The sequence below is a fragment of the Physeter macrocephalus genome, chromosome 19 (genome assembly GCF_002837175.3).
Source record: "Physeter macrocephalus isolate SW-GA chromosome 19, ASM283717v5, whole genome shotgun sequence".
Lineage (NCBI taxonomy): Eukaryota > Metazoa > Chordata > Mammalia > Artiodactyla > Physeteridae > Physeter > Physeter macrocephalus.
The window spans coordinates 86165766-86187886 of NC_041232.1; the positions used below are offsets into that span (position 1 = coordinate 86165766).

General features: G+C 47.3%; 1 protein-coding gene across 13 annotated transcripts in view; it reads left to right on the top strand.

The window, feature by feature from the left end:
- ZNF236 (zinc finger protein 236) overlaps window positions 1-22121 on the top strand; it is a 98204-nt gene that overhangs the window by 62710 nt on the left and 13373 nt on the right. For 12 of the 13 annotated variants that reach the window (XR_008615920.1, XM_024133941.3, XM_024133940.3 and 9 more), the window contains 9 exons: window positions 881-1032; window positions 1792-2007; window positions 3849-4131; window positions 6343-6446; window positions 8197-8562; window positions 9310-9455; window positions 9547-9787; window positions 10197-10376; window positions 13130-13285. Coding sequence is in view for 12 of the 13 variants with exons in the window: in XM_024133941.3 (XP_023989709.1) it covers window positions 881-1032; window positions 1792-2007; window positions 3849-4131; window positions 6343-6446; window positions 8197-8562; window positions 9310-9455; window positions 9547-9787; window positions 10197-10376; window positions 13130-13285 (1844 nt within the window). In the remaining variant the exon portion in view is untranslated. Of the gene's footprint in view, window positions 1-880; window positions 1033-1791; window positions 2008-3848; window positions 4132-6342; window positions 6447-8196; window positions 8563-9309; window positions 9456-9546; window positions 9788-10196; window positions 10377-13129; window positions 13286-21300; window positions 21368-22121 lie in introns of all 13 variants that reach the window. The other variant, XM_007126006.2, reaches the window with a different exon arrangement.

Below are 22121 nucleotides of genomic sequence, written 5' to 3' on the forward strand. Positions count from 1 at the left end.
TCCATTTATTCAACAAGTATTTGTTTGTTAATGTTTAATTTGGGATTTTGCATCGGTATTTTTAAGTGAGATTAGTATAATATTTTCTTGTGATTCCTTTGTGACATCTGCTTGGGCATTCCTGGACTTCTGGCCATTCATTCATTCCCCATTTGTTCATTCAACATTTATTAAGAACTTGCTGCTGTGTGCCGAGCTGTGTGCTCTGTGTACCTTTTTATCGCAGATTAAAACCTGGAAATGGAAAAAATAGGGAAATAAAATGGAATAAGCTTTCAGAATTTTTAAAAGTTTTTTAGTAATATGTGAACAGGAATTTTGAAATTTATAATTGTTTCATCCTTAATTTTAATATATTTCATAACAACTGAGAGGAAAATAACACTACATATTTATATATTATTCAAAATAGCTCTAGTAACATCTGTTTGGTAAAGTATTTTATCAACTAAAGAGTATATGAACTGACATTTCCAAGTGTTTAGACTCAGAGGTGATTCTGACCCTAATGCAGCGGAAGGGTTCACAGCGTCTTATGACTTGGTAAAGAAAATAGCACATAATAAATTCCCTGTTATGTTTAAAGGAATAGTTTGTAGTTAATCAAATTTTATTTCCCCTGGAGAATTGCTATAGGTTTTACTCACTTTGAAATAATAAAGTATGTTTGAGGGTACAGTCTGAGCAGAATTTGATCTAACAAGTTTTTCTTGCTAGTATTTCACAGTGTTTTAAGTGTTGGAGAGCATACCTTGTTTCTGTAGCAGTTATGCCTGATTGTTTACTGATTGTTGGTGAAGAGTGTTTGCTTTTCTTCCCTTCTCAGGTGTTGCATTTGTGATCATGCTGTGAATTAACGTGGTCTGTGTTGTGTGTATAGATGTGACTATTGCAACAAAGGCTTTAAGAAGTCCAGCCACTTGAAGCAGCACGTGCGGTCACACACCGGGGAGAAGCCCTACAAGTGCAAGCTCTGTGGACGTGGCTTCGTTTCCTCTGGGGTCCTCAAGTCCCACGAGAAGACACACACAGGTCATTGTCTGCCTCGCACTGGACGTAAACACACGGAAAACCATATGTGATTCTAGAGCATATGAATTCTAGTGCATTTTCATCACACCCCTCAGGGCCCCCAGCCCCAGGCAACCACTGACCTGTTTCCTGTCTGTGTGGATTTGCCTGTTCCGGGCTCTTCCTGTAAACGGAACCGTACGACATGGTGCCTTTTGTCACTGGCTTCCCTCACTCAGCACGTGTTCAAGGTCCACCCACGTTGTAGCATGTGTCACACTTGTTTTTACAGCCGAACAGTGGTCACTGTGTGGGGAGACCGCGTTCTGCTTGTCCGCTTATCAGCTGCTGGACAGCTGAGGTGTTGCCGTCTTTTGGCTAATATCGGGAAGAATCTTGCTGTGAACGTTCTGTGCGTTTCTGTGTGGATGCAAGTTTTCGCTTCTCTGTTTAGGAGTGGACTTGCTGGGTCATACGGTAACTGTCTAAACCTTGGCGCTTACCAAACCAGCGTGGCCTTTCCAGAGTGGCCGCACCATTTTCCTTGTCCACCAGCAATGATTTCACATCTTGTCAGGGCTTAGTATGGTCTGTCTGCTTCATTATGACCGTCCGTCTTCTTAAAATAACCTCTTCTTGAGAGACCCTCAATTCCTAAAAATTGGAGACCACAGCAAGTACATGCTCTTCGGTTTTGCAGCTTGTTGAGCGCATCTTTGCTTGGATTGCGTACGGTTTTCAGGTAACGAACGTGTTCTGACCCCGTCTCTGCTGTCGCAGGAGAAAAGGCTTTCAGCTGCAGCGTCTGCAACGCGTCCTTCACAACCAACGGCAGCCTCACCAGGCACGCGGCCACGCACATGCGCATGAAGCCCTACAGGTGTCCGTTTTGCGAGCAGGGCTTCCGGACCACAGTTCATTGTAAAAAGCACATGAAGAGGCACCAGACCGTCCCCGCGGCTGGCTCAGCGGCGCCGGGAGAGGCGGAAGGAGGAGGTGCGGCCCCTTTGTTGGTTCAGGTTATTGCCAGCCAGTGCTGACACTTGGTGGCCAGCTCTTGTCAGAGGAGCTTTGTACCAGTACGTTAACTATTTCATTTTCTGATTATGAAGGCAGTCATAATTTGCTCTTTGAAAGAAAGATTCAGGGAGGCACGAAGAGGAAAAAACTTCTTACCTCGCTGGTCACCAGGCACCAAAATACCGGCATCCCCGCCCAGGGCAGGCTGTCGCCCACCCACGCACGTACACACGCGTAGGTGGACCTGAATTCCCTAACAGGAAATCACGTTAAATGCGGTGTTGTCGTCCATGGGTGTTTATTACAGGCGAATTGGATATTAGTGAGCACGGATGTACATCAGTTCTAACAACTGCACGGAATTCCATTGTGTCTCATTACACAGTTTCCTGTTGCTGGAGGCACAGTGGCTGCCCAGTGCTGCAGTGTAACAGGAAGAGCTGGCGGTCAGGGGGCTTTAACCCTCGACGCTGTGCTTATCCACCACGCACATTCTCATCTGATGGACACGAGATACCGTGAAGCTAACTGAAACGGTAGACGAGCTGATGGGCCCAGTTCCCACACCAAGTATAGTAATCCCAGGAGGATTATTTGGTGCTTATACTTTTTGTACCTATGAGATGATTTCTTTTTAGCAAGTTCCAGAGTGAAATTATGGTGACAGAACGTGCACCTTGCATATTCTGACACATGGCGCCAGTGCACAGCGTTTTAAATTTTTTAAACGACCTTGTTCCATACGCAGTGTGAGTTATGCTATCGATAGTCATGCTGTCGATAGGTGTCCTGGGGCCTGGGCTGCTGTCTGTGCTGCGGCCGGCACTGTACACCTCACACCGTTGATGCTGGTGGAGTGAGCGTGCTGAGATGGGGGCGCGACTCAGAGGGCCATCCGTCAGTTTTTAGTTCACTGTTTTGGCTCTGACCACTGTCTGTTTTGCTGTTTAGTGTTTCTGCTGTTTGGGGTTTTTTTTGTTTTTTTGCGGTACGCGGGCCTCTCACTGCCGTGGCCTCTCCCGTCGCGGAGCACAGGCTCCGGACGCGCAGGCTCAGCGGCCACGGCTCACGGGCCCAGCCGCTCCGCGGCATGTGGGATCCTCCCAGACCGGGGCACGAACCTGCGTCCCCTGCATCGGCAGGCGGACTCTCAACCACTGCGCCACCAGGGAAGCCCTCTGCTGTTTTTTTAAAAAATTTTTTAGCCATCTGTGCGATAATAAAGTCCCCGTGTCCCCCGTCCCCTGTCCCCAGCCAAACCTTTTTTTCCTTCTCGGTTACATTTTAACAGCAGCTTATCCTTTTTTTTAATGGATGTAAATATATCCTTACATTTCACTGAGAGAATACTTAAACATACGTATTTTTTAAGCGTTTTCTTTCCTTTCAGCAAGTCTTTTTATTTGGCGGCTGTCTGCTAGTTATCAGTTTGGTCTCTTCCTTCGGGCTGCTCATCTTCTTATGCTAATTCACTTTGTGCCCGTGTTGATAAATGAGCGTAGCGTCTGTGTGTATGAGTACTGTTGACTCGTGCGGACACTGACCCTTTCAGAGCCCACCGCCGGCCTGCTGGCAGGAGACCATCAGCCACGGCACCTGCCCTTGTCAGTGACCCCTCCCCCGAGGCATGGCCTTTCCACCCTGACCGGCGTCTCGATAGACAGTGGTGGGGAAAAACCCTTTACCATCCCAAATACAGCCTCATTGAGTTGCTAATTCTAACCTTACATATTTAAGTTAACTGTTTAGTTTTAGTTGTTCTGTTACAGCTTAGTTTTTTTATAAGGATTTGACCCTTTTTCCTACATTTCGTTTAGAGATGGGTCTGGAGGAAGAGGAAGACAGTTCTGAAAGAAGTGTGTCTAGAAAGGCTCGTCCCGAGGTCATCACCTTCACAGAGGAGGAGACGGCGCAGTTGGCCAAGATTCGGCCGCAGGAGAGCGCCACCGTGTCAGAGCAGGTGCTGGTGCAGTCGGCCGCCGAGAAGGACCGCATCAGCGAGCTGAAGGACAGGCAGGCAGAGCTGGAGGCCGAGCCCAAGCATGCCAACTGCTGCTCCTACTGCCCCAAGAGCTTCAAGAAGCCCAGCGACCTGGTCAGGTGCGCGGCAGGCCCCGCTGCCGGGGGGTGGGCGCGCGGTCTGTGTGCGCCTCTGCAGCCCTGCTGCCGCGTCTCAGCCTGCGCCTCCTGACTGGCTCCTTCCTCTCTTGAGTTACGGTTTCAGGCCCGTGTGCATTTTGAGGCTTCCTGGCAAGTTCATCGAGCTCGTTAGCTAGACCTTTGCTTGCTCTGTGGGTTGCCTGTGCTTATTTCTGCGTGACGGTGGTAGCAGTAAAAGAGAATTAAAAATCATTTCCTGAGGAAGACGCGGCACTGAGCCCAGCCTTGTAGGCGCACAGAACAGCAGCGGGTTCCTGCCCGCCCCACAGGGCGACCGGTCTGTATGGCGCGAGGCTCGATCACACGGGGCGGTGGCCCGAGCGCTGGGGGTCGGGGCCACGTCAGCCGCGAGGCGGTGACTGACGTGCGTCTGGCAGAGTGGTGGAGGGCAGCCGACAGGTGGGCTCCAGGGATATTTGGAGGCTTTTCGTTTGCAGTACGCGGCGGGGGGGCCGGGGGGCGCTCGTCTTTTGCTTCAGGAGGTGGAACTGCTGGGTAAAAGGTAGAGGGTGATTGAGGGAGGAGCTGTCGGGATTTCAAGACGGGGAATGAGAGAGCCGGCTGCTTCAGACACCAAACAGGCGTCTTCCTGTCCCTCTGTCGCACAGAGCCCTGCACGGGACGGGAGGGCAGCTGCTAGGCTGGAAGCGCTCCTCGCGTGAGCGCCGCCGGTAACCCCTGCCCTTGTATTCCTGCCGGGCGGGGAGGGGCGTGTGCCAGCGAGAGAGGGACGGGTAGACGGCCGAGGGGCAGCGCGCAAGGCCGGGCCCAGCTTGGGCGCGGGGCGAGGCGGCGGCGCTGTGTCCCGGCGGGTGGGGAGGAGGAGCGAGCTCAGAAGATGACGGCGCGACTCCGAGGCCGGGAGTGAGACGCTGGAACCCTCAACTACGGAGAGGACCCGGCGGTGGTGGCCGCAAGGGAGCAGCGCGCTGGCTGTGGGGAGGGGCAGGGCCCCAGCGGGAGGCAGGGCTGTGAATCGTGGGTGAGGGCGTCGTGCTGGGCAGCCCCGTGGGCGTCCTCGCGCCGCTGTGAGGGCCTGCAGCGCGTGGCCGGCGGGTGGTGCCGACGGGCGGCCAGCCGGGCCCGGAGGTGCGCCCCGGAGGCGGGACTGCTGACCCTGCACCCCCGTGAGGAGGCGGGCGGCAGGTGCTCCTGGAAACGAGAAGCCTGCTGCGGCCTGGCAGCCGGCCTGCCTTCTCCTCCGTCCTTCACTTAAGGGCCGTGCAAGGCTCAGCTGCCCCCACTGCGTACTGGACAGGTGTCCTGGTGAAGCGAGCCAGGACCGAAAACAGCGGAGGAGGCTGTGAAGGGAGAGCCTTCCCCTCCCCAGAGACAAGCGCTATCAGCAGCTTCTTCTGTGCGTTTTTTCAGAAATGTCTACACATACGTCAGCGTTAACTTCTGCAATCCTGGTCTTGGTTTAATTTTTGCATATCGTGGGGTCTCAGACAGCTTTGTCAGTACCCGCCCACCTCTTTCACCCTTCACGGCGACGTCTCGTGTGTCGGGTGGGCGTCCCAGACCCCTGTTGATGACTGCCTAGCTTTCAGTGTGGGGTCACCGGGCCAGCCCCACTGTCCTGTGCTCCGTGCGCCTGTGTGGGCGCCCGGGGCCAGCGCTGGCGGACACGCCCGCCGGCCTCCGAGGGCTGTGCCGTCCACATCCCCCGGCCTCTGGACGCCTGCTCCCAGGCCACCCAGCCGACGGCGGGCGGGGGTCATCATCAGACTGATGGGAAAGGGATGGCTTGTCACGTTAACTTGCTCCTTTTAAACTCTGAGTCTGGGGAATACCTTTTCATGTGGCGTCTGGGTGCGTGCGTTTCTTCTCTACGCTGCCTGTGTGTCGCCTGTTTTTCTACTGTGATATTTCTTGTCTTGCTGCTGATTTGTAAGATTCTCTTTGGTTTTCAAGAAAGTTAGCCTTGTTTTCATTGGTCTTGCAGATTACTTTGTTGGCTTGTGGATTTGTTTATGGTATTATTTGTATACAGTGAAGCTTAAAAGTTTTGTTTTGCTAAGTTTATTCAGTACCTAGTCACGCATAATTTTTATTTATATGGATAGCTATAAATTTTAAATCATGAAGTTGTTTGTAAATGCGTATAAAGTTAAAAAGAAAGACACTTAATTACAATTGTTTTCTGGCTAGGCATGTTCGAATCCACACAGGAGAAAAGCCATATAAATGTGATGAATGTGGGAAGAGTTTCACTGTTAAATCTACCCTAGACTGCCATGTGAAGACTCACACAGGTAAGAACAAACACTTGCACTGGTGGTAGATGCCTTCCGACAGCATTTTTTACCTGTTCCTACGTATTTTGCACACATACTTTCAAGGTGATAGAAAGCTTAAAAATCAGGAACCGTGAAGAAATGTATAAAGAAGATTTGTGATTCCCAACATGCAGAAAGTGATCTCTGACACCAAAAGAAAGGATCTAGGTCTCAGATGTGGCGTTGTAAGTTGTCTCACTCAGAGTTAAATACCTGTGTTAGGGAGATTACCTCTTAGTCTCATTCAGGCCAGAGATTCAGTTTGTTCAAATTTTGTGAAAACGGGGGATTTCACAAGTCTGATCACACTTACCAGGTAGCAATTCTGTTTCTGTGGGGGGAAAATCTGATAAAGGAAAACGATTAACGTCCAAATTTCATGGCCATTTTCTTCCTCTAATGTGAGGAACTGAAGGTTAATCATCCTAAGTAAAACGTACTCAACCTTTGCTTCTTGATTCTGCACAGTGCGCCCTCGTGGGTGAGAAGGCGGGCCCTGGGCCTCTGCCCGGTGGGAGTCTGTCCTCACTTGTGAGCCACTTCTCTGACTCGCCCATCCCTCATGTGGAAAATGGGGCTAACACGAGTACCCCCCCACCCGCTGGGAGTTTAAATCGCCTAGAAAAGTAAAAGTAGCACCTGGTAAACACGGAGTAAATGTTAGTGTCGTTAGGACGCGCAGGATTATGATTATCAAACCAGTTTACACTGAAGTTTAGACCGTAAGCAAAATTGACCCTAGGGGGTACAAGTGGAATTGCACACGGGCGTAAAGCCCTGTGCTTCTTTTCTGATGCGTTCGTGTGTGGAATTAAGCAAACAGATCCACGAAGTCCTTCAGCGGCCTTTTCTGCGGACGGTTCTTCTGTTGCTTCCTTAGGACCTGTGCGTGACCCGCCCCTGCAGCCCTGGGTGCTGCCGAGGGTCGGGAGGGACCCGCTTAGCGGCTTTGCGTCCCGGGTCTCGCGTGGGAGCTCACGTGGCACGTGCCGGCGATGCTCAGGACGCCGCCTGCGCACCAAGCCGCCGTGTCGGCTCCCGGGTGTCAGGACGAGGAAGAAAGTCTCTGGGCAGACACCTCCCAGGGCTCCCTCTCAGGTGGCTTCTGAGGCCCCGAGCCGTGTGAGGGGAGCAGGCGCCGCCAGTCCCAGGGCGAGTGGCCGAGCGCCCGCCCCTGGGCACAGTCTGTGTCGGTTTCCGGGAGCAGGAGAGGGAGACAGGGACGGGCGGGCTCCCTCCTTGCAGAGACTCCAGGGCAGGGTCGGGGCTCTGACGCCGCGCCCAGCCCTGCCTGCCTGGCCTTCTTCCCCCACGCAGCACGTGTGTGTTAGAGGACTTGGCGCCCCAGGAGCTGGGCACGTGCGCCCGGAGCGCAGTCTGCCAGGCGGCTTCCGCCTGTGCCGGCGGCTCGGGCGCCCCTTTGTCAGAGGAGAAGACCGGTGAGGCGTGAGCTCACGCTTCGTAAAATCAGGGAGCAGAGCCCGAGATGCGGGGTGGGTCCCTGCTTCCCGGCAGGGCGCGGTGTGCCTCCGTGTCGTGGAAAGACTGAATTCGGATCCTCGACAGTGAGCTTCGCTTACTTTTAAGTTTTCCAGCCACCGGCCCTCCGGAGCGAGGGGCCCCGGGGAGCGCGGGGGTTGGTGAGCGCAGCGCGGTGGCAGCCAGGCCGATGGCCGACGGGGGCGAGCGCTCGGCCGGCCCGCTGACGCTCGGCTCCTCCTCCCAGGTCAGAAGCTCTTCAGCTGCCACGTCTGCAGCAACGCCTTCTCCACCAAGGGGAGCCTGAAGGTCCACATGCGTTTGCACACAGGAGCAAAGCCGTTCAAGTGTCCCCACTGTGAGCTGCGTTTCCGCACGTCCGGGCGGAGGAAGACTCACATGCAGTTTCACTACAAACCGGACCCCAAGAAAGGCAGGAAGCCCGGGCCCCGGGGGCCGCCGGAAGGGCCGCAGCCCGTGAGCGCGCCCCCTCCGCCCTCCTCCGACCCCAGCGTGTTCCTCATGAACAGCCCCGTGCTGGCGGGGCAGCTGGACCAGAGTCTGCTGCAGCAGGGCCTGCTGGGCCAGGCCGTCCTTCCCGCCGCCGTGTCCGGTGAGTAGGGCCGACAGGCAGCAGGGCTGTGCACGCCGGGACAGGGGGCGCGACCTTCAGCCTCAGGACGCTGCCCTTCCTGAGGGTTTCCCGCGAGGCCGCGGGAGGTTGGAGTCCTGACTTCCAGACGCAGCTGCCTTTCCGTTTCCCACTCTCTCTAACGTCACTTCTGCATTTCACGCTTCAGCTCTTTGTTTAGTTTGATGGGCTTTAAACCTGTTTCTTTTTTAGTATTCTCACAAATTTAATAGCGAGACGTAATTTATAGCTACCTGAGAACCTTGTTTTTCCTATACGAGAGTTATCCAATTGCTCTTGGGTCACACAGTATTTGAAAAGCATTAAGTTTTAGTCAGTTGGGTTTTTTGTGCACTCAGAAAAAACGTAGCAACTGTTAATAGCTACTGAACATCTTAAGTGGCTTTCTTTCAGTTTCATGACCCATGGCGCAAGTAAAGCATAATAAGACAAAATAATTGCGTTGTTTTAAATCTTGGGCTAATCAGTGTGATCTCTTTGAGCCTAGTTTCCTGATGTGTTTAAAATGGATAATATTCTTTTCTCTTTCACACGGTTTGTTTTGTGATGATTAAATTAGATATGTATGTGCCTGTGTAAAGTAAATGTTAGTATTTGTTACTAGGTCATGTCGGTATGTGTTTAGAACTTCTGTGTTTAGAAGCCCAGTGCGTTTTTCCTGTTTGAGAAAGTGTCTGGTACGCGGTCATTCCTGTTCTTCCTCTGCAGCTGGTGGCGACTGGACAGTGTCTTTGACAGATGGAAGCCTGGCCACCCTCGAGGGCATACAGTTACAGTTGGCTGCTAACTTGGTTGCGCCCAGCGTTCAAATCTCTGGGATCGACGCTTCCAGCATTAATAATATCACGCTACAGGTGCGACGCCCGCCAGGCTTTTCTGTGCTTTCAGATAGTCTGAGTCACACTCAGCGTGAAATTTCCATCACAACAACCTCTGTGCTTTCAGATTGACCCAAGCGTCCTGCAGCAGACGCTACAGCAGGGAAACCTGCTTGCTCCGCAGCCATCCGCGGAGCCCGGCCTGGCCCCGCAGCACAGCTCCCTTCAGACAGCAGACAGTACAGTCCCGGCCAGCGTGGTCCTCCAGCCCATCTCAGGCCTGTCCTTGCAGCCCACGGTGACGTCTGCCAACCTGACCATAGGCCCGCTCTCGGAGCAGGATTCCGTGCTGACCACCAGCAGCAGTGGTGAGAGCTGCCGCTTCGGTTGATTGTGACCGCTGGAGTTTCAGCTCGCTGCTGACAGTCACAGATTTGGTTTGGGGACAGTGCGATGCTGTTTTCTTTTCCTTATAAAGCTTAACGAATAAATGTCCTAAGAATAAAGTAAGCTTTTCTGACGATAAATGATGTTTAGTCAGTATATGCACAGAGATTATTGCATTCATGGAACCGGCTTCCTATTTCCTCATAAGGCTTTTTGTTTGTTTGTTTGTTTTTAAATCATTTCAGATGAAGGAATTAGAGATGACTGATACTGTATTTTGAATCCTTCTCTTTTTAAAGTAGCAGTTGCACTAAAATATTTTAATATGAAAAAGGAGGAAATGACTATTTTTTTAAGCCCAGCTTTGTTCTGTTTTATAACGATGACCAGGGACGCAAGACCTCTCTCAGGTGATGACATCACAAGGCCTGGTGTCCACCTCCAGTGGCCCCCACGAGATCACCCTGACCATTAACAACTCGAGCCTGAGCCAGGTGCTGGCGCAGGCTGCTGGGCCCACCGCTGCGTCGTCCTCGGGGTCACCGCAGGAAATTACCCTGACCATCTCTGGTTAGTCTTAAAATTTTTTAAATCCTTTCACCTGCAGTTTAGGTAACTCTTTTTTTGTGTCTTTTTCCTGCAAGACTGAGCTTTGCCTAAATCCAGTGCCTCAGGAAGTGTTTCTAATTTATGTGAGAAACTCCAGTTTAGTGAGAATGATCATCCTGCAGATCCCATCTGATACCAGGGATTAAACGTGGTGGTTCCTCATGGCACGTCCAGTTTGAGCCAGTTAGCTTTGTCAAATATATTTTGTTTAGCCAAGAGTAGAAAACCGTGGCTTCATAATTCTTACCATGCTCCTTTGAGCTAAAGGAGTTGCATCGGTATAAGTGGTTACACTAGGAGATTACAGATGCCTACCCCCCTGACCTTTTCGGAATTCTTCTCAGATAACGTAGAAAATTATGGTAGAACATCGAAAACTAGATAAGTGGGTGGAAGACACCCTTTGGCAGCCCGGGCCACCGAGGCTGGCAGGCTGATCCTCCGCGTGAGTCACCGGCTAACGTGGTCCCCGGTCCAGGCCTGTGATGTTCACGGCCAGGTTTTCCCCTATAGAGCATCAGTTCTCACAATATGTTCTCATCTAAGTTAGCCTAGAGCATATTTTACAGGTGCGCCTTGCCCACATGACTCTTAGCCATGAGCTCTTCGTGTTAACTGAGTGGTTCTTAAATTCAGCAACAATTGTTTTGACCCTTACAGTGCACCAGGTCCTATTCTAGTAACTCTGACAAATATTAACTCATTTAAGTCTCATAACAACCTTATGAGATTGTTGGGTCTTTTTTAAAAAAAAAAGAAAGAAAAGAAAAGCATTTTGCTGGGGTCAAAATAACCTCCCTGGAGACACGGTATGGCGGCAGCTGGAACGCTGGGCCGACAGCCGTGTGAGCGGTCAGTGTAGTTACCACCTCTGTTGCCTGAGATTTCTGCAGAAATCATGATTGGAAAAGCAAGAGTAGTTATCGAGAAGAAAACCAGAAGCTTTCTTTCTTAAGGGTGTCTTTATTCCTTTCCGTTTATGTGAGAAGTTTGAGGAACTATTCCTGCACGGAGCTTTGCTTCTCAATGACGCGCAGTGGTCTTTAGATGCTAACAGGCAGCAGAAATTAACTTTGAATTTTGTCTAATTCACTACCTTTCTTCTTTTTTATTTAATATATGTGTATTTATGTATCTGTATGTATTTGAATTTTAATGTTGGAAACATGGAAGAGTTATTTTCAGAAAGCTGTTTTGTTGATCGGATTAACTTTTTTTGCGTAATCTCAATATTTGAGGGGTTGTGCTAGTCCTATGCAAAAAGCACATGATGTGGGATTCTTGTTTATAGCTCGGCACATGTGTTTTTGTGTTTGTGGCTTGTACTTCTGTTTTCTCCTGTGTTTTTCTATTATCGATCGTTTAGTTATTTTGTTAATTTTTAGTGTATTAGGTGAATATAACTGCAATTAAAAATAAAAAACTTAAGAGGGTTATCCTAGGAGACATCTTTGTCAGTTGATGAAATGAGGGTTGCCCAAACTCTGGGCTTAAGATTTCTTATTCCTTTACTTCTCATTGTTGTGTGTAATGAGAATTGGCTGTGGGGACTCCTAACTCAACATTTTCTTATCCCATGCTGAGAAGTCTAGAAAAACTTTTAATTTGTCGTCATCTGTGGAAAGCATCTGGCTGTGCTATAGAAATTTTCAGTTATTTTGTAGCATGTTCTTTTTTTCCATGAATGCACAGAATTATAAATGCTTATGAATGCTAGAATGCAAATATTACTTCAATTAAGGTGTACAGACCTTTAGCAATTCATAAGCTGTTTGGGAAAAAAGTTAAACATTGGGTAAAAGGCGAGGAGAGTCCTCAGTCTCCCCCAGTTATCTTGTACAGCAAAAGTCCTCTTAGCTGATGCCTTTAGTCTAGTTATTAATAAAAAGCCACATCAAGCAAAGAATCAGAAAAACGATGCCCACACGATTTTGAGCATTTATCCACAGGTCTTTGAAAATGGGTCTGCTCTGCTGGTAGGAGTTCTGCACGTTTTATTTTGCCCACACTTCCACCCCTGTTACACAGACTCATTCCCCAGTTCTGTTTCTCTAGCGTGGCATGAGGGTGTCGGTGATCATGAAGCTGAGTGCAGCATTCTTTTATCTTTTGGTTTTCATTGAAACAGCTCGGGTTTTTAATTTTCATGTTCCTCTGTTTCCATACTATCTGATTACATTATACAATTACGCTGTAATGTAAAGGTTACAAGCTAACGAAGCTGACAGAAGCCCATGTCTCTCGGTGGGAGTACATCACGGCGTGTTTGAGCCTGCTGTGCGCGTCCAGAGCGCTGTGGGGCAGTGACCCTCCCGCAGGAGACCTGTAGCGGCCACTGCTGCCGCACGGGAGGCCTTGGTACCCTCCCTCGTGCCCCTCGATGCTACAGCTGGGAGTCCGCCATGTTTGGAAGTATTTCCAATTTGGTTTAAGTTTTATTCAACCAAGTGTGTAGCTGTAAGTGCCTAAATGCTGGGTTAAAGTAGAACTCTTAAGAAGCACTGAAATACTTTATAGCTTAAAAAGTGTGAACAAATAGTTTCATTTCGGGAAGTGTATTTCATGGTCTTATTTTCATTTTTTTTTCTCTTTAAATAGTAATAAAAATGAAATAGCTTTCACTTTTAAAAGGATGCTCTTATATGTTTAACATACTTGCCAGTATGTGAATTAACGTGTTACTCTCAGATATCACAGTATCAATTTCTATTTAGGTCAAGATCTTATTCAGCACAGTTCTAATGGAAGTAGTGAACTGAACGGAAGCATAAGATTGTCAGCACCTGCAATCAATAATCAGTCTACGGGTGCCACCTTGACCATAAGCAATGATCAGCTTCTCTCACAGGGTGCAGCATTAAATGCTTCAGGTATGCAGCTCATGATCCAGCCACGAGAGGCTTCATAACGTTTCATAGTTATAGGGCTCTGCACCCGGTCAGCGGAGAGAAGTCACCTGTCTTCTCACGTGACGAGTGTGTCAGCTGCATGTTCTAATACGTTTGATGTGATTCTGTGGTGATTAGTGGCTTATGTATAATTCTAGGACACAGAACTGTCTCGAGTGTTATTAACCTTTTAAGGTTGTTTCCACCTTCTAAAGAACAAAGGTAAATAATCTTATTCAAATATGCAAGGCATTGTGTATGTCTGCAAGTCACACAGCTGTCCCCGTGTCACCCAGGCTGAAAGTGCCTCTGGCTCGTTACTTTGTTCCCTGCGGTGGGAATGTTTGGGCACCAGCTGAATGTAGGATGGCAGAATTAAAAGAAGACATCTTACTAAGGTTTTGAAGTATAGGCTTTAATAAAAAATAAAAGAGCTCCAGTAAAATAAGTCACAGCTTCATAAGTAAACATTAACAGTTGAGGATGACATACCTGTTTTCCTTACCCTGTAGAGATTTCATTACTTTCTCAGCCCTCTTTATTTTCCAACTCTGTATATCATCTTTTGAGAAAAAAAATTTAATCTTTAGATGTGTTTGTACCCCCAGCTAGACTTTTTTTCGTGCTTAATTGAAATGCTTTCTTAGCCAGTTAATTCTTCTGTTCACTAAAAGATTGTGGTGCATACCGTATGGTAAGAAGTATACTAAATCTGGGTGTGTGATATTGAGCAAGGCAACTACGGTCCCCTTGCATTTTGGATCCTAGAAACGAATAGAGCAGACGTTTATTGAAGAACCCATAAATCAGTGTAGGATTAATGGCAGTAGCGATACATAAAGGGGAGAAGGGCGCCAAGGGAGCATGTCTCCGGAGTCGGGGGCTGACCCGGTCGGGGTGGGGGGCTGACCCGGTCGGGGTGGCCTCCCGAGGTGGGAGCTCTGGCTGTGGGGGGACATTTCTCCCCCGCGAGCGAGAGCTCGATGGAGCTGCCAGTGCTGCAGGGTGGGGACTTGCTGAACTGAAGCAGGCGGTGAGCTGAGGCAGCTGCACACAGTAAGGTTCCACTCAGGACCCTGAGGGGCTTTCTGTCCACCCCTCCCCTTTGCTAAAGGGTAAACTGACACCCGGCTGGTTAAGAGCCATGTTGGAATCACGTGTTGGCGGAGCTGGGCAGATCCAAAATCTGGACTTCTGGCCGATGATCGTTTCCACTGCACCACTGCTCTCCGTGTTTTCCTGTCTCTACTTTGGTCTTAACTCTGTCCCTCCTGTGCCGGTTTGCTTGTTGAATTTGGGGGCTCTAAGAAAATTGTATCCCAGAACTGAATTCTTGTACTTATTAATTTGAAATGAGAGTCTTTTTGTTTTGTTTGCAATTAAGAGGAATTTTGTTTTATATTCTAATTGGCTGTGAAAGCTAGTACTTTCAGGTTATAATTTAGCCTGTAATAAGTAAGACATCTACAGTATATCATGTACTACTAAAGTTACATAGCAAACTTGTTTCTGCAGCTGTTTCCTGAAAGTCTTAGTTTGTGTCTTTTTGTAAAGGACTAGACACTGTGTTCTTTCTTATCACCTCTAGGGTTCTGATCACCTCTCCCACCTTGCGTGGTGTGTGGTGCGCGGCGCGTGGTGCGTGTTGCAACATGAAGATGTGTCTCTTGTGTTTGGCCCGAATGAGTGGTGTCACGCTCTGGTGGGGGTCTCTGTCCTGGAATGTTGGGAGGTCAGGCTCTCCCCACCTCCTGCTTCCCTGAGGAGTAAACTGGCTGTAGGTGGTGGAATCTTACGTCTCCTTGGAAGCCCTGCTTCATGTCTGTAGTGAGTCCTGGGCAAATCGATGGAAAGGCAAGGAGAGTTTTAGGTGTTTCCCTTTAAATGGAGGGGTGTTTTGCGCTACTTGGTGACCCTGGACGTTCGCTGGTACAGCAGATTACTTAAAGTTGGTGATGTTCTGATCAGAATGGAGAAAGGGATGGAGGGAGAGCCCAGGAACGCAGAGGGCTCTCTCTGTTCTGGCCACCCGTATTTCTTTAAACCTCTGTCTTCTGTGAGTCAGACATTAGGTGTTCCACCTTGTACATCTGCCTCCACAGATACAGAGTGATGGTCTCACGGGCAGGGGAAGAGTGGTCAGTTGTGTACAGGGCTCCTGTATGCCATGCACTGATGTTTCTTTAAAAACAACACGCATGCCCCTTTCTTCTGGTTTAATTTTTTTTCTCTTTAGATTTATTGTTGTAAAGCCAGCTGAGAACTTCTCTCTCTTCTTCTTTTTTGATGCCACTTTAGCTTAATTTGGTACCTTATTAGAAAAATTTTTTTTCAGGAGTTTGATGATATTAGAAAATAAAAGATGTGCTCATGACTAAAGAACATTTGTTTAATAATGTAGTATCAGTTATTATAAACACAGGATTAATTTTATATAAGCAACTCAGTTGTATTACGATCTCATATACCTTTGGCGTCTTTGAATAATCCTGAATATAGGAAAAGACTCTTCGTACGCTGAACCACTGGATCCTTGACTCTAAGCAGATGTTTTTAGAGAGGTTTGCGTATTCCACTCTTGCTAGTTATAATTAAGTGGCTGATTTCATCTATATCCTATTGTCAAGAGATTGCATCTTAATGGGCAACATTTATCTTAGAGTCAGTCAGCCCCAGGCCGAGCTTCAGGCCACACCAATAAGAACTGAAATTGAAATGACTTTGAGATTAAACATGCCTCTTCTAAGATGAGCACCAAAATACAAACTTACAGCGTCACCTGGTGAAAGTCATGTTGCAGGCCCTTCCTCGATCAGAGCATGGTGACTGTGCGCATGGTTGCCGTCGTGTGAGCAGGATGTGGTGCGCTGCCAGCTTCTAGGGCAGCTTCTGGGCTCTTTGCGCCTTAGGTGGAAGTAGGCTGTTACCATTTAGGGATTTACAAATAAATCGATGTGCCCCGATGAGTCAGAATTTCACATCCAGAATGAAAGCATGTGCTTTTGTTCAGGTGTGTGATATGGGTTGGAAGGCCATTTCCAGATCCGATCCAGGTAACACCCATGACAAAGGGTTTTCCTGGAAAATGGGCAAGTATGCTGTGAGTACCGTTTCAGAGGCAGAAAGTTATTATTAGTAGAGGCTTGAAATTTAGCACAGCTTTTTAAGGAATTTAACATTGACTTTTTGTTCTTACCTGAGTCCCTTTTTTTTTTTTGATTTTAGAATACTTTATTTATTTATTTATTTATTTATTTATTTATTTTTAAACATCTTTATTGGAGTATAATTGCTTTACAATGGTGTGTTAGTTTCTGCTGTATAACAGAGTGAGTCAGCTGTACATATACATACATCCTCATGTCTCCTCCCTCTTGCGTCTCCCTCCCACCCTCCCTATCCCACCCCTCCAGGTAGTCACAAAGCACCAAACTGATCTCCCTGGGCTGTGCGGCTGCTTCCCACTAGCTATCTATTTTACGTTTGGTAGTGTATATATGTCCATGCCACTCTCTCACTTCGTCCCAGCTTACCCTTCCCTCCTTCCCGTGTCCTCAGGTCCATTCTCTGCATCTTTATACCTGTCCTGCTCCTAGGTTCTTCAGAACCCTTTTTTTTTTGTTAAATTCCATATATATGTTAGTATACGGTATTTTTTTCTCTTTCTGACTTAACTTCACTCTGTATGACAGACTCTAGGTCCATCCACCTCACTACAAATAACTCAATTTCGTTTCTTTTTATGGCTGAGTAATATTCCATTGTATATATGTGCCACATCTTCTTTATCCATTCATCTGTTGATGGACACTGAGGTTGCTTCCATGTCCTGCCTATTGTAAACAGAGCTGCAGTGAACATTGTGGTACATGACTTTTTTTGAATTATGGTTTTCTCAGGGTGTATGTCCAGTAGTGGGATTGCTGGGTCATATGGTAGTTCTATTTTTAGTTTTTTAAGGAACCCCCCATACTGTTTGTAGATTTTTTCATGATGGCCATTCTGACTGGTGTGAGGTGATACCTCATTATAGTTTTGATTTGCATTTCTCTAATGATTAGTGATGTTGAGCATTTTTTCATATGTTTGTTGGCTGTCTGTATATCTTTGAAGAAATGTCTGTTTAGGTCTTCTGCCCATTTTTTGGATTGGGTTGTTTTTTTTTTTTTGATATTGAGCTGCTTGTAAATTTTGGAGATTAGTCCTTTGTCAGTTGCTTCATTTGCAAATATTTTCTCCCATTCTGAGGGTTGTCTTTTCGTCTTGTTTATGGTTTCCTTTGCTGTGCAAAAGCTTTGAAGTTTCATTAGGTCCCATTTGTTTATTTTTGTTTTTATTTCCATTTTATTTCCATTCCTCTAGGAGGTGGGTCAATAAGGATCTTGCTGTGATTTATGTCATAGAGTGTTCTGCCTATGTTTTCCTCTAAGAGTTTTATAGTGTCTGGCCTTACGTTTAGGTCTTTAATCCATTTTAAGTTTATTTTTGAGAAGGGAGTGTTCTAATTTCATTCTTTTACATGTAGCTGTCCAGTTTTCCCAGCACCACTTATTGAAGAGGCTGTCTTTTCTCCACTGTATATTCTTGCCTCCTTTATCAAAGATGAGGTGACCATATGTGTGTGGGTTTAATCTCTGGGCTTCCTATCCTGTTCCAGTGATCTGTATTTCTGTTTTTGTGCCAGTGCCATACTGTCTTGATTACTATAGCTTTCTAGTATAGTCTGAAGTCAGGGAGCCTGATTCCTCCAGCTCCGTTTTTCTTTCTCAAGATTGCTTTGGCTCTTCGGGGTCTTTCGTGTTTCCATACAAATTGTGCAGTTTTTTGTTCTAGTTCTGTGAAAAATGCCATCGATAGTTTGATAGGGATATGTTGATTCCTCCACTCCAAGAACATGGTATATCTCTCCATCTATTTGTACCATCTTTACTTTCTTTCATCAGTGTCTTATAGTTTTCTGCATACAGGTCTTTTGTCTCCTTGGGTAGGTTTATTCCTAGGTATTTTATTCTTTTTGTGGCAGTGGTAAATGGGAGTGTTGCATAATTTCTCTTTCAGATTTTTCATCATTGGTGTGTAGGAATGCAAGAGATTTCTGGGCATTAATTTTGTATCCTGCTACTTTACCAGATTCATTGATGAGCTCTAGTAGTTTTCTGGTAGCGTCTTTAGGATTCTCTATGTATAGCATCATGTCATCTGCAAACAGTGACAGCTTTACTTCTTCTTTTCTGATTTGGATTCCTTTTATTTCTTTTTCATCTCTGATGGCTGTGGCTAAAACTTCCAAAACTATGTTGAATAATAGTGGTGAGGGTGGGCCACTTTGTCTTGTTCCTGATCTCAATGAAGATGGTTTCAGTTTTTCACCATGAAGAATGATGTTGGCTGTGGGTTTGTCATATACGGCCTTTTATTATGTTGAGGTAAGTTCCCTCTGTGCCTGCTTTCTGGAGAGGTTTTATCATAAATGGGTGTTGAATTTTGTCAGAAGCTTTTCTGCATCTATTGAGATGATCATATGGTTTTTCTCCTTCAATTTGTTAATATGGTGTATCATTGATTCATTTGTGTATACTGAAGAATCCTTGCATGGCTGGGATAAACCCCACTTGATCATGGTGTATGATCCTTTTAGTGTGCTGTTGGATTCTGTTTGCTAGTATTTCGTGGAGGATTTTTGCATCTGTGTTCACCAGTGATATTGGCCTGTAGTTTTCTTTCTTTGTGACATCTTTGTCTGGTTTTGGTATCAGGGTGATGGTGGCCTCATAGGATGAGTTTGGGAGTGTTCCTCCCTCTGCTATATTTTGGAGGAGTTTGAAAAGGATAGATGTTAGCTCTTCTCTAAATGTTTGGTAGAATTCGCCTGTGAAGCCATCGGGTCCTGGGCTTTTGTTTGCTGGAAGATTTTCAATCACAGTCTCAATTTCAATGCTTGTGATTGGTCTGTTTATATTTTCTCTTTCTTCCTGGTTCAGTCTGGGAAGGTTGTGCTTTTCTAAGAATGTGTGCATTTCTTCCAGGTTGTCCATTTTATTGGCATAGAGTTGCTTGTAGTAATCTCTCATGATCCTTTGTATTTCTGCAGTGTCAGTTGTTACTTCTCCTTTTCCATTTCTAATTCTATTGATTTGAGTCTTCTCCCTTTTCTTCTTGATGGGTCTGGCTAATGGTTTATCAATTTTATCTTCTCAAAGAACCAGCTTTTAGTTTTATTGATCTTTGCTATTGTTTCCTCGATTTCTTTTTCGTTTATTTCTGATCTGATCTTTATGATTTCCTTCCTTCTGCTAACTTTGGGGGTTGTTTTGTTCTTCTTTCTCTAATTCCTTTAGGCGTAAGGTTAGCTTGTTTATTTGAGATGTTTCTTGAGGTAGGATTGTATTGCTACAGACTTCGCTCTTGGAACTGGTTTTGCCGCATCCCATAGGTGTTGGGTTGCCATGTTTTCATTGTCATCTGAGTCCCTTTTTAAGATAATTTTGATGAATAAATTGAGTTCTGCTTTCAGTGAGAGAAAGATCAATTCTTTGTTTACTAGTCTTTGTGGGGTTATTTTGGCCTCCATTTCTCTTAGATTTAAGTGCAATCAGTTACTTATTTCCCAACAGCTCAGAAATGTTAACGGTCCCCGCCTGTGGGTGCACTTTAAAATCAGACGCTCTTCCCACTCTGCCTGGGGGTGAGGCCAGTCGGGGCATCTTTCCCGTTCCCGCCTCCCCGCCTCCTCTCACCACTTTTTTGTTAATCTCAAGAAAAAAGTGATCTCGCACCTTGTCGACTTGTTATGAAACCCTCCAAAATTATCATTAAGTTTTCTTAGAGGCTATGAAGACTTATCCCAACAAAGACTGAAAACAGGGTGGGTTTGATGAACGTACAGAACTTGTTAATCCTTTAAAGGTTACTCTTTTTGAGTTAGAGTCATGAAGTGAAGTAGGGCTTAGATGGCTGTGATGTGTCCTAGGGGAATAGAAGAAATAAGAAAAAATAAGTGGGAACCAAAAGTAAGAGTCTACAGTCTTTACTTCAGTATTGAATCTTAATTTTCCTGTTAAGAGTATTTAATTTGAATTTTAAATTACGGCTTCTAGAGCTTTAAGCATATACTTTCATATGGCTAAGAGCTCTATATTAAACAAATATAATTACAGCTTTTAATTATTTTAATCATTTTATTGCATGCGTAAGAAAATTTTTAAACACAGGTTCTTTCCAACCATATTGAGACTCGTTTTGCCTGAGCTCGGATCATCCTTCTTGTGGGAAGTCTCTTGAATTCAGAACATTATTAAAGGTTGCTTCACCACACTGTTTGAGTGGAAATATGCGCTCTGACCTTCCGTGAAGCCGTTCAGTCTTGCCTCTGAACTTTGTGTCGGGGTTCACCTTAGTTAATGAACTCGCAGGCTTCTGTTTTCTCTTGGCATTCCTTGTGCTGCACGTCCTCGAACCTTCCACTACCTTAGCCGTCCTCAGAACGTCGCACGTAGCTCACTGGCCGGAAGGGGAGAAGATCTGCGGCTCCTTAGCTGCGGGAGTTGTGGTGAGGTCTGGAGTCCTGGTGGCTACTCCGGGGTGAGCCCTGCCCGCTTGTGGTTGTGCTCTTGGCCAGCGTGGCCCTCCCGCCACCGCGCTTCTCTCTGCCCGGCGCCCTGCCGGCCGGCCCCATCCTCTCCTTAGGGGCTCTGATGGAACGGCAGCTCGTGTAGCTGCTCCCCGCCAGGTCCTGCAGGGTCCTTCTTGTTCATCTTCACCCCTCCCGATGGAGTCACACCTGCATGCCTCTGTGAGCGTTCGGGTGTGTGGAGGGGATGCCCGGTGAGGAGGTGGCCCGGGTACCTCCGCAGATCCACACTCCCCTCCCGTCCTGGCGGCCGGGCACGCGCGCTGTGCAGACGCGAGCGAGGGGGGGCTGGCGAGGTTCTCGGGAGCCACGTGGCTGCTTCAGAGCGGAGACTCCCAGCCTCCTAATGGTTGTACTGCTTTTGAAGGTTCCAGGTGTGTGCAGCACAGTGTGGGACTCCGGGAGTGTGGATCTGTGGAGGACGCCAGTTACAAGTAAGTAGCCTGGTTCCCTGTGCCCGACTCGGGCAGACCCAGGTCTCAGCAGAGGACCGCGGGAGTCTCGTGGTGTTTTGTGTTCAGACCTAATTAGGGACTAGTGTTCGGAATTTCTGCTTTAGGTGTCATCTTGGGGTCGCTAGCACCTGGCACGGTGGCTGACGCAAGTGGGTGATAAGCCACGTTTGCTAGATGAATGGAAGGACAGCCTGTGAGAATTGTGCGTGTGCGTGTGTGTGTGCGTGTGTGTGTGTACACGTGCATGTGCATGTGTGTTATGCTTACGAGTAAAAACTTTAAAAAATTGTGTTTTGTTGGTGCCCGCCACAGGACTTTGACGATACCATGCTCAGCCCATTTCGTTTGCCAGTAGGTGCATGGGTTTCAGTTTTGTGGAAGAGAAGGCCTTCCTTTCTTCGTCAGACCTGTCCCAGATGTCTTCCTTTCTGTTATATCATTAGCTCCAGGGGGGAATATTCTAGTGTTATGCTTTGTTCTCCAAAGAAAATTAAGGTGTCCTGCAGGATAAATTAGTATTTAAAGGGTTGCATGAGGTTGATTTTGATTGCCTGGGTTTCAGAATAGGTGAACGTAAGCAGAGTTGTCAGATGTTACACCGTGGAGCTGGTCGTCACTCAGTGGGTCCCGTTTCATTCCTCTCTCCGGGCTGGTCTCCGGTCCTGGATGAGGGCAGCGTCCTGGAAATTCTTGTCTGAGTCTCCTTCTGCACTGGCAGCGGTGACTGGGCCTT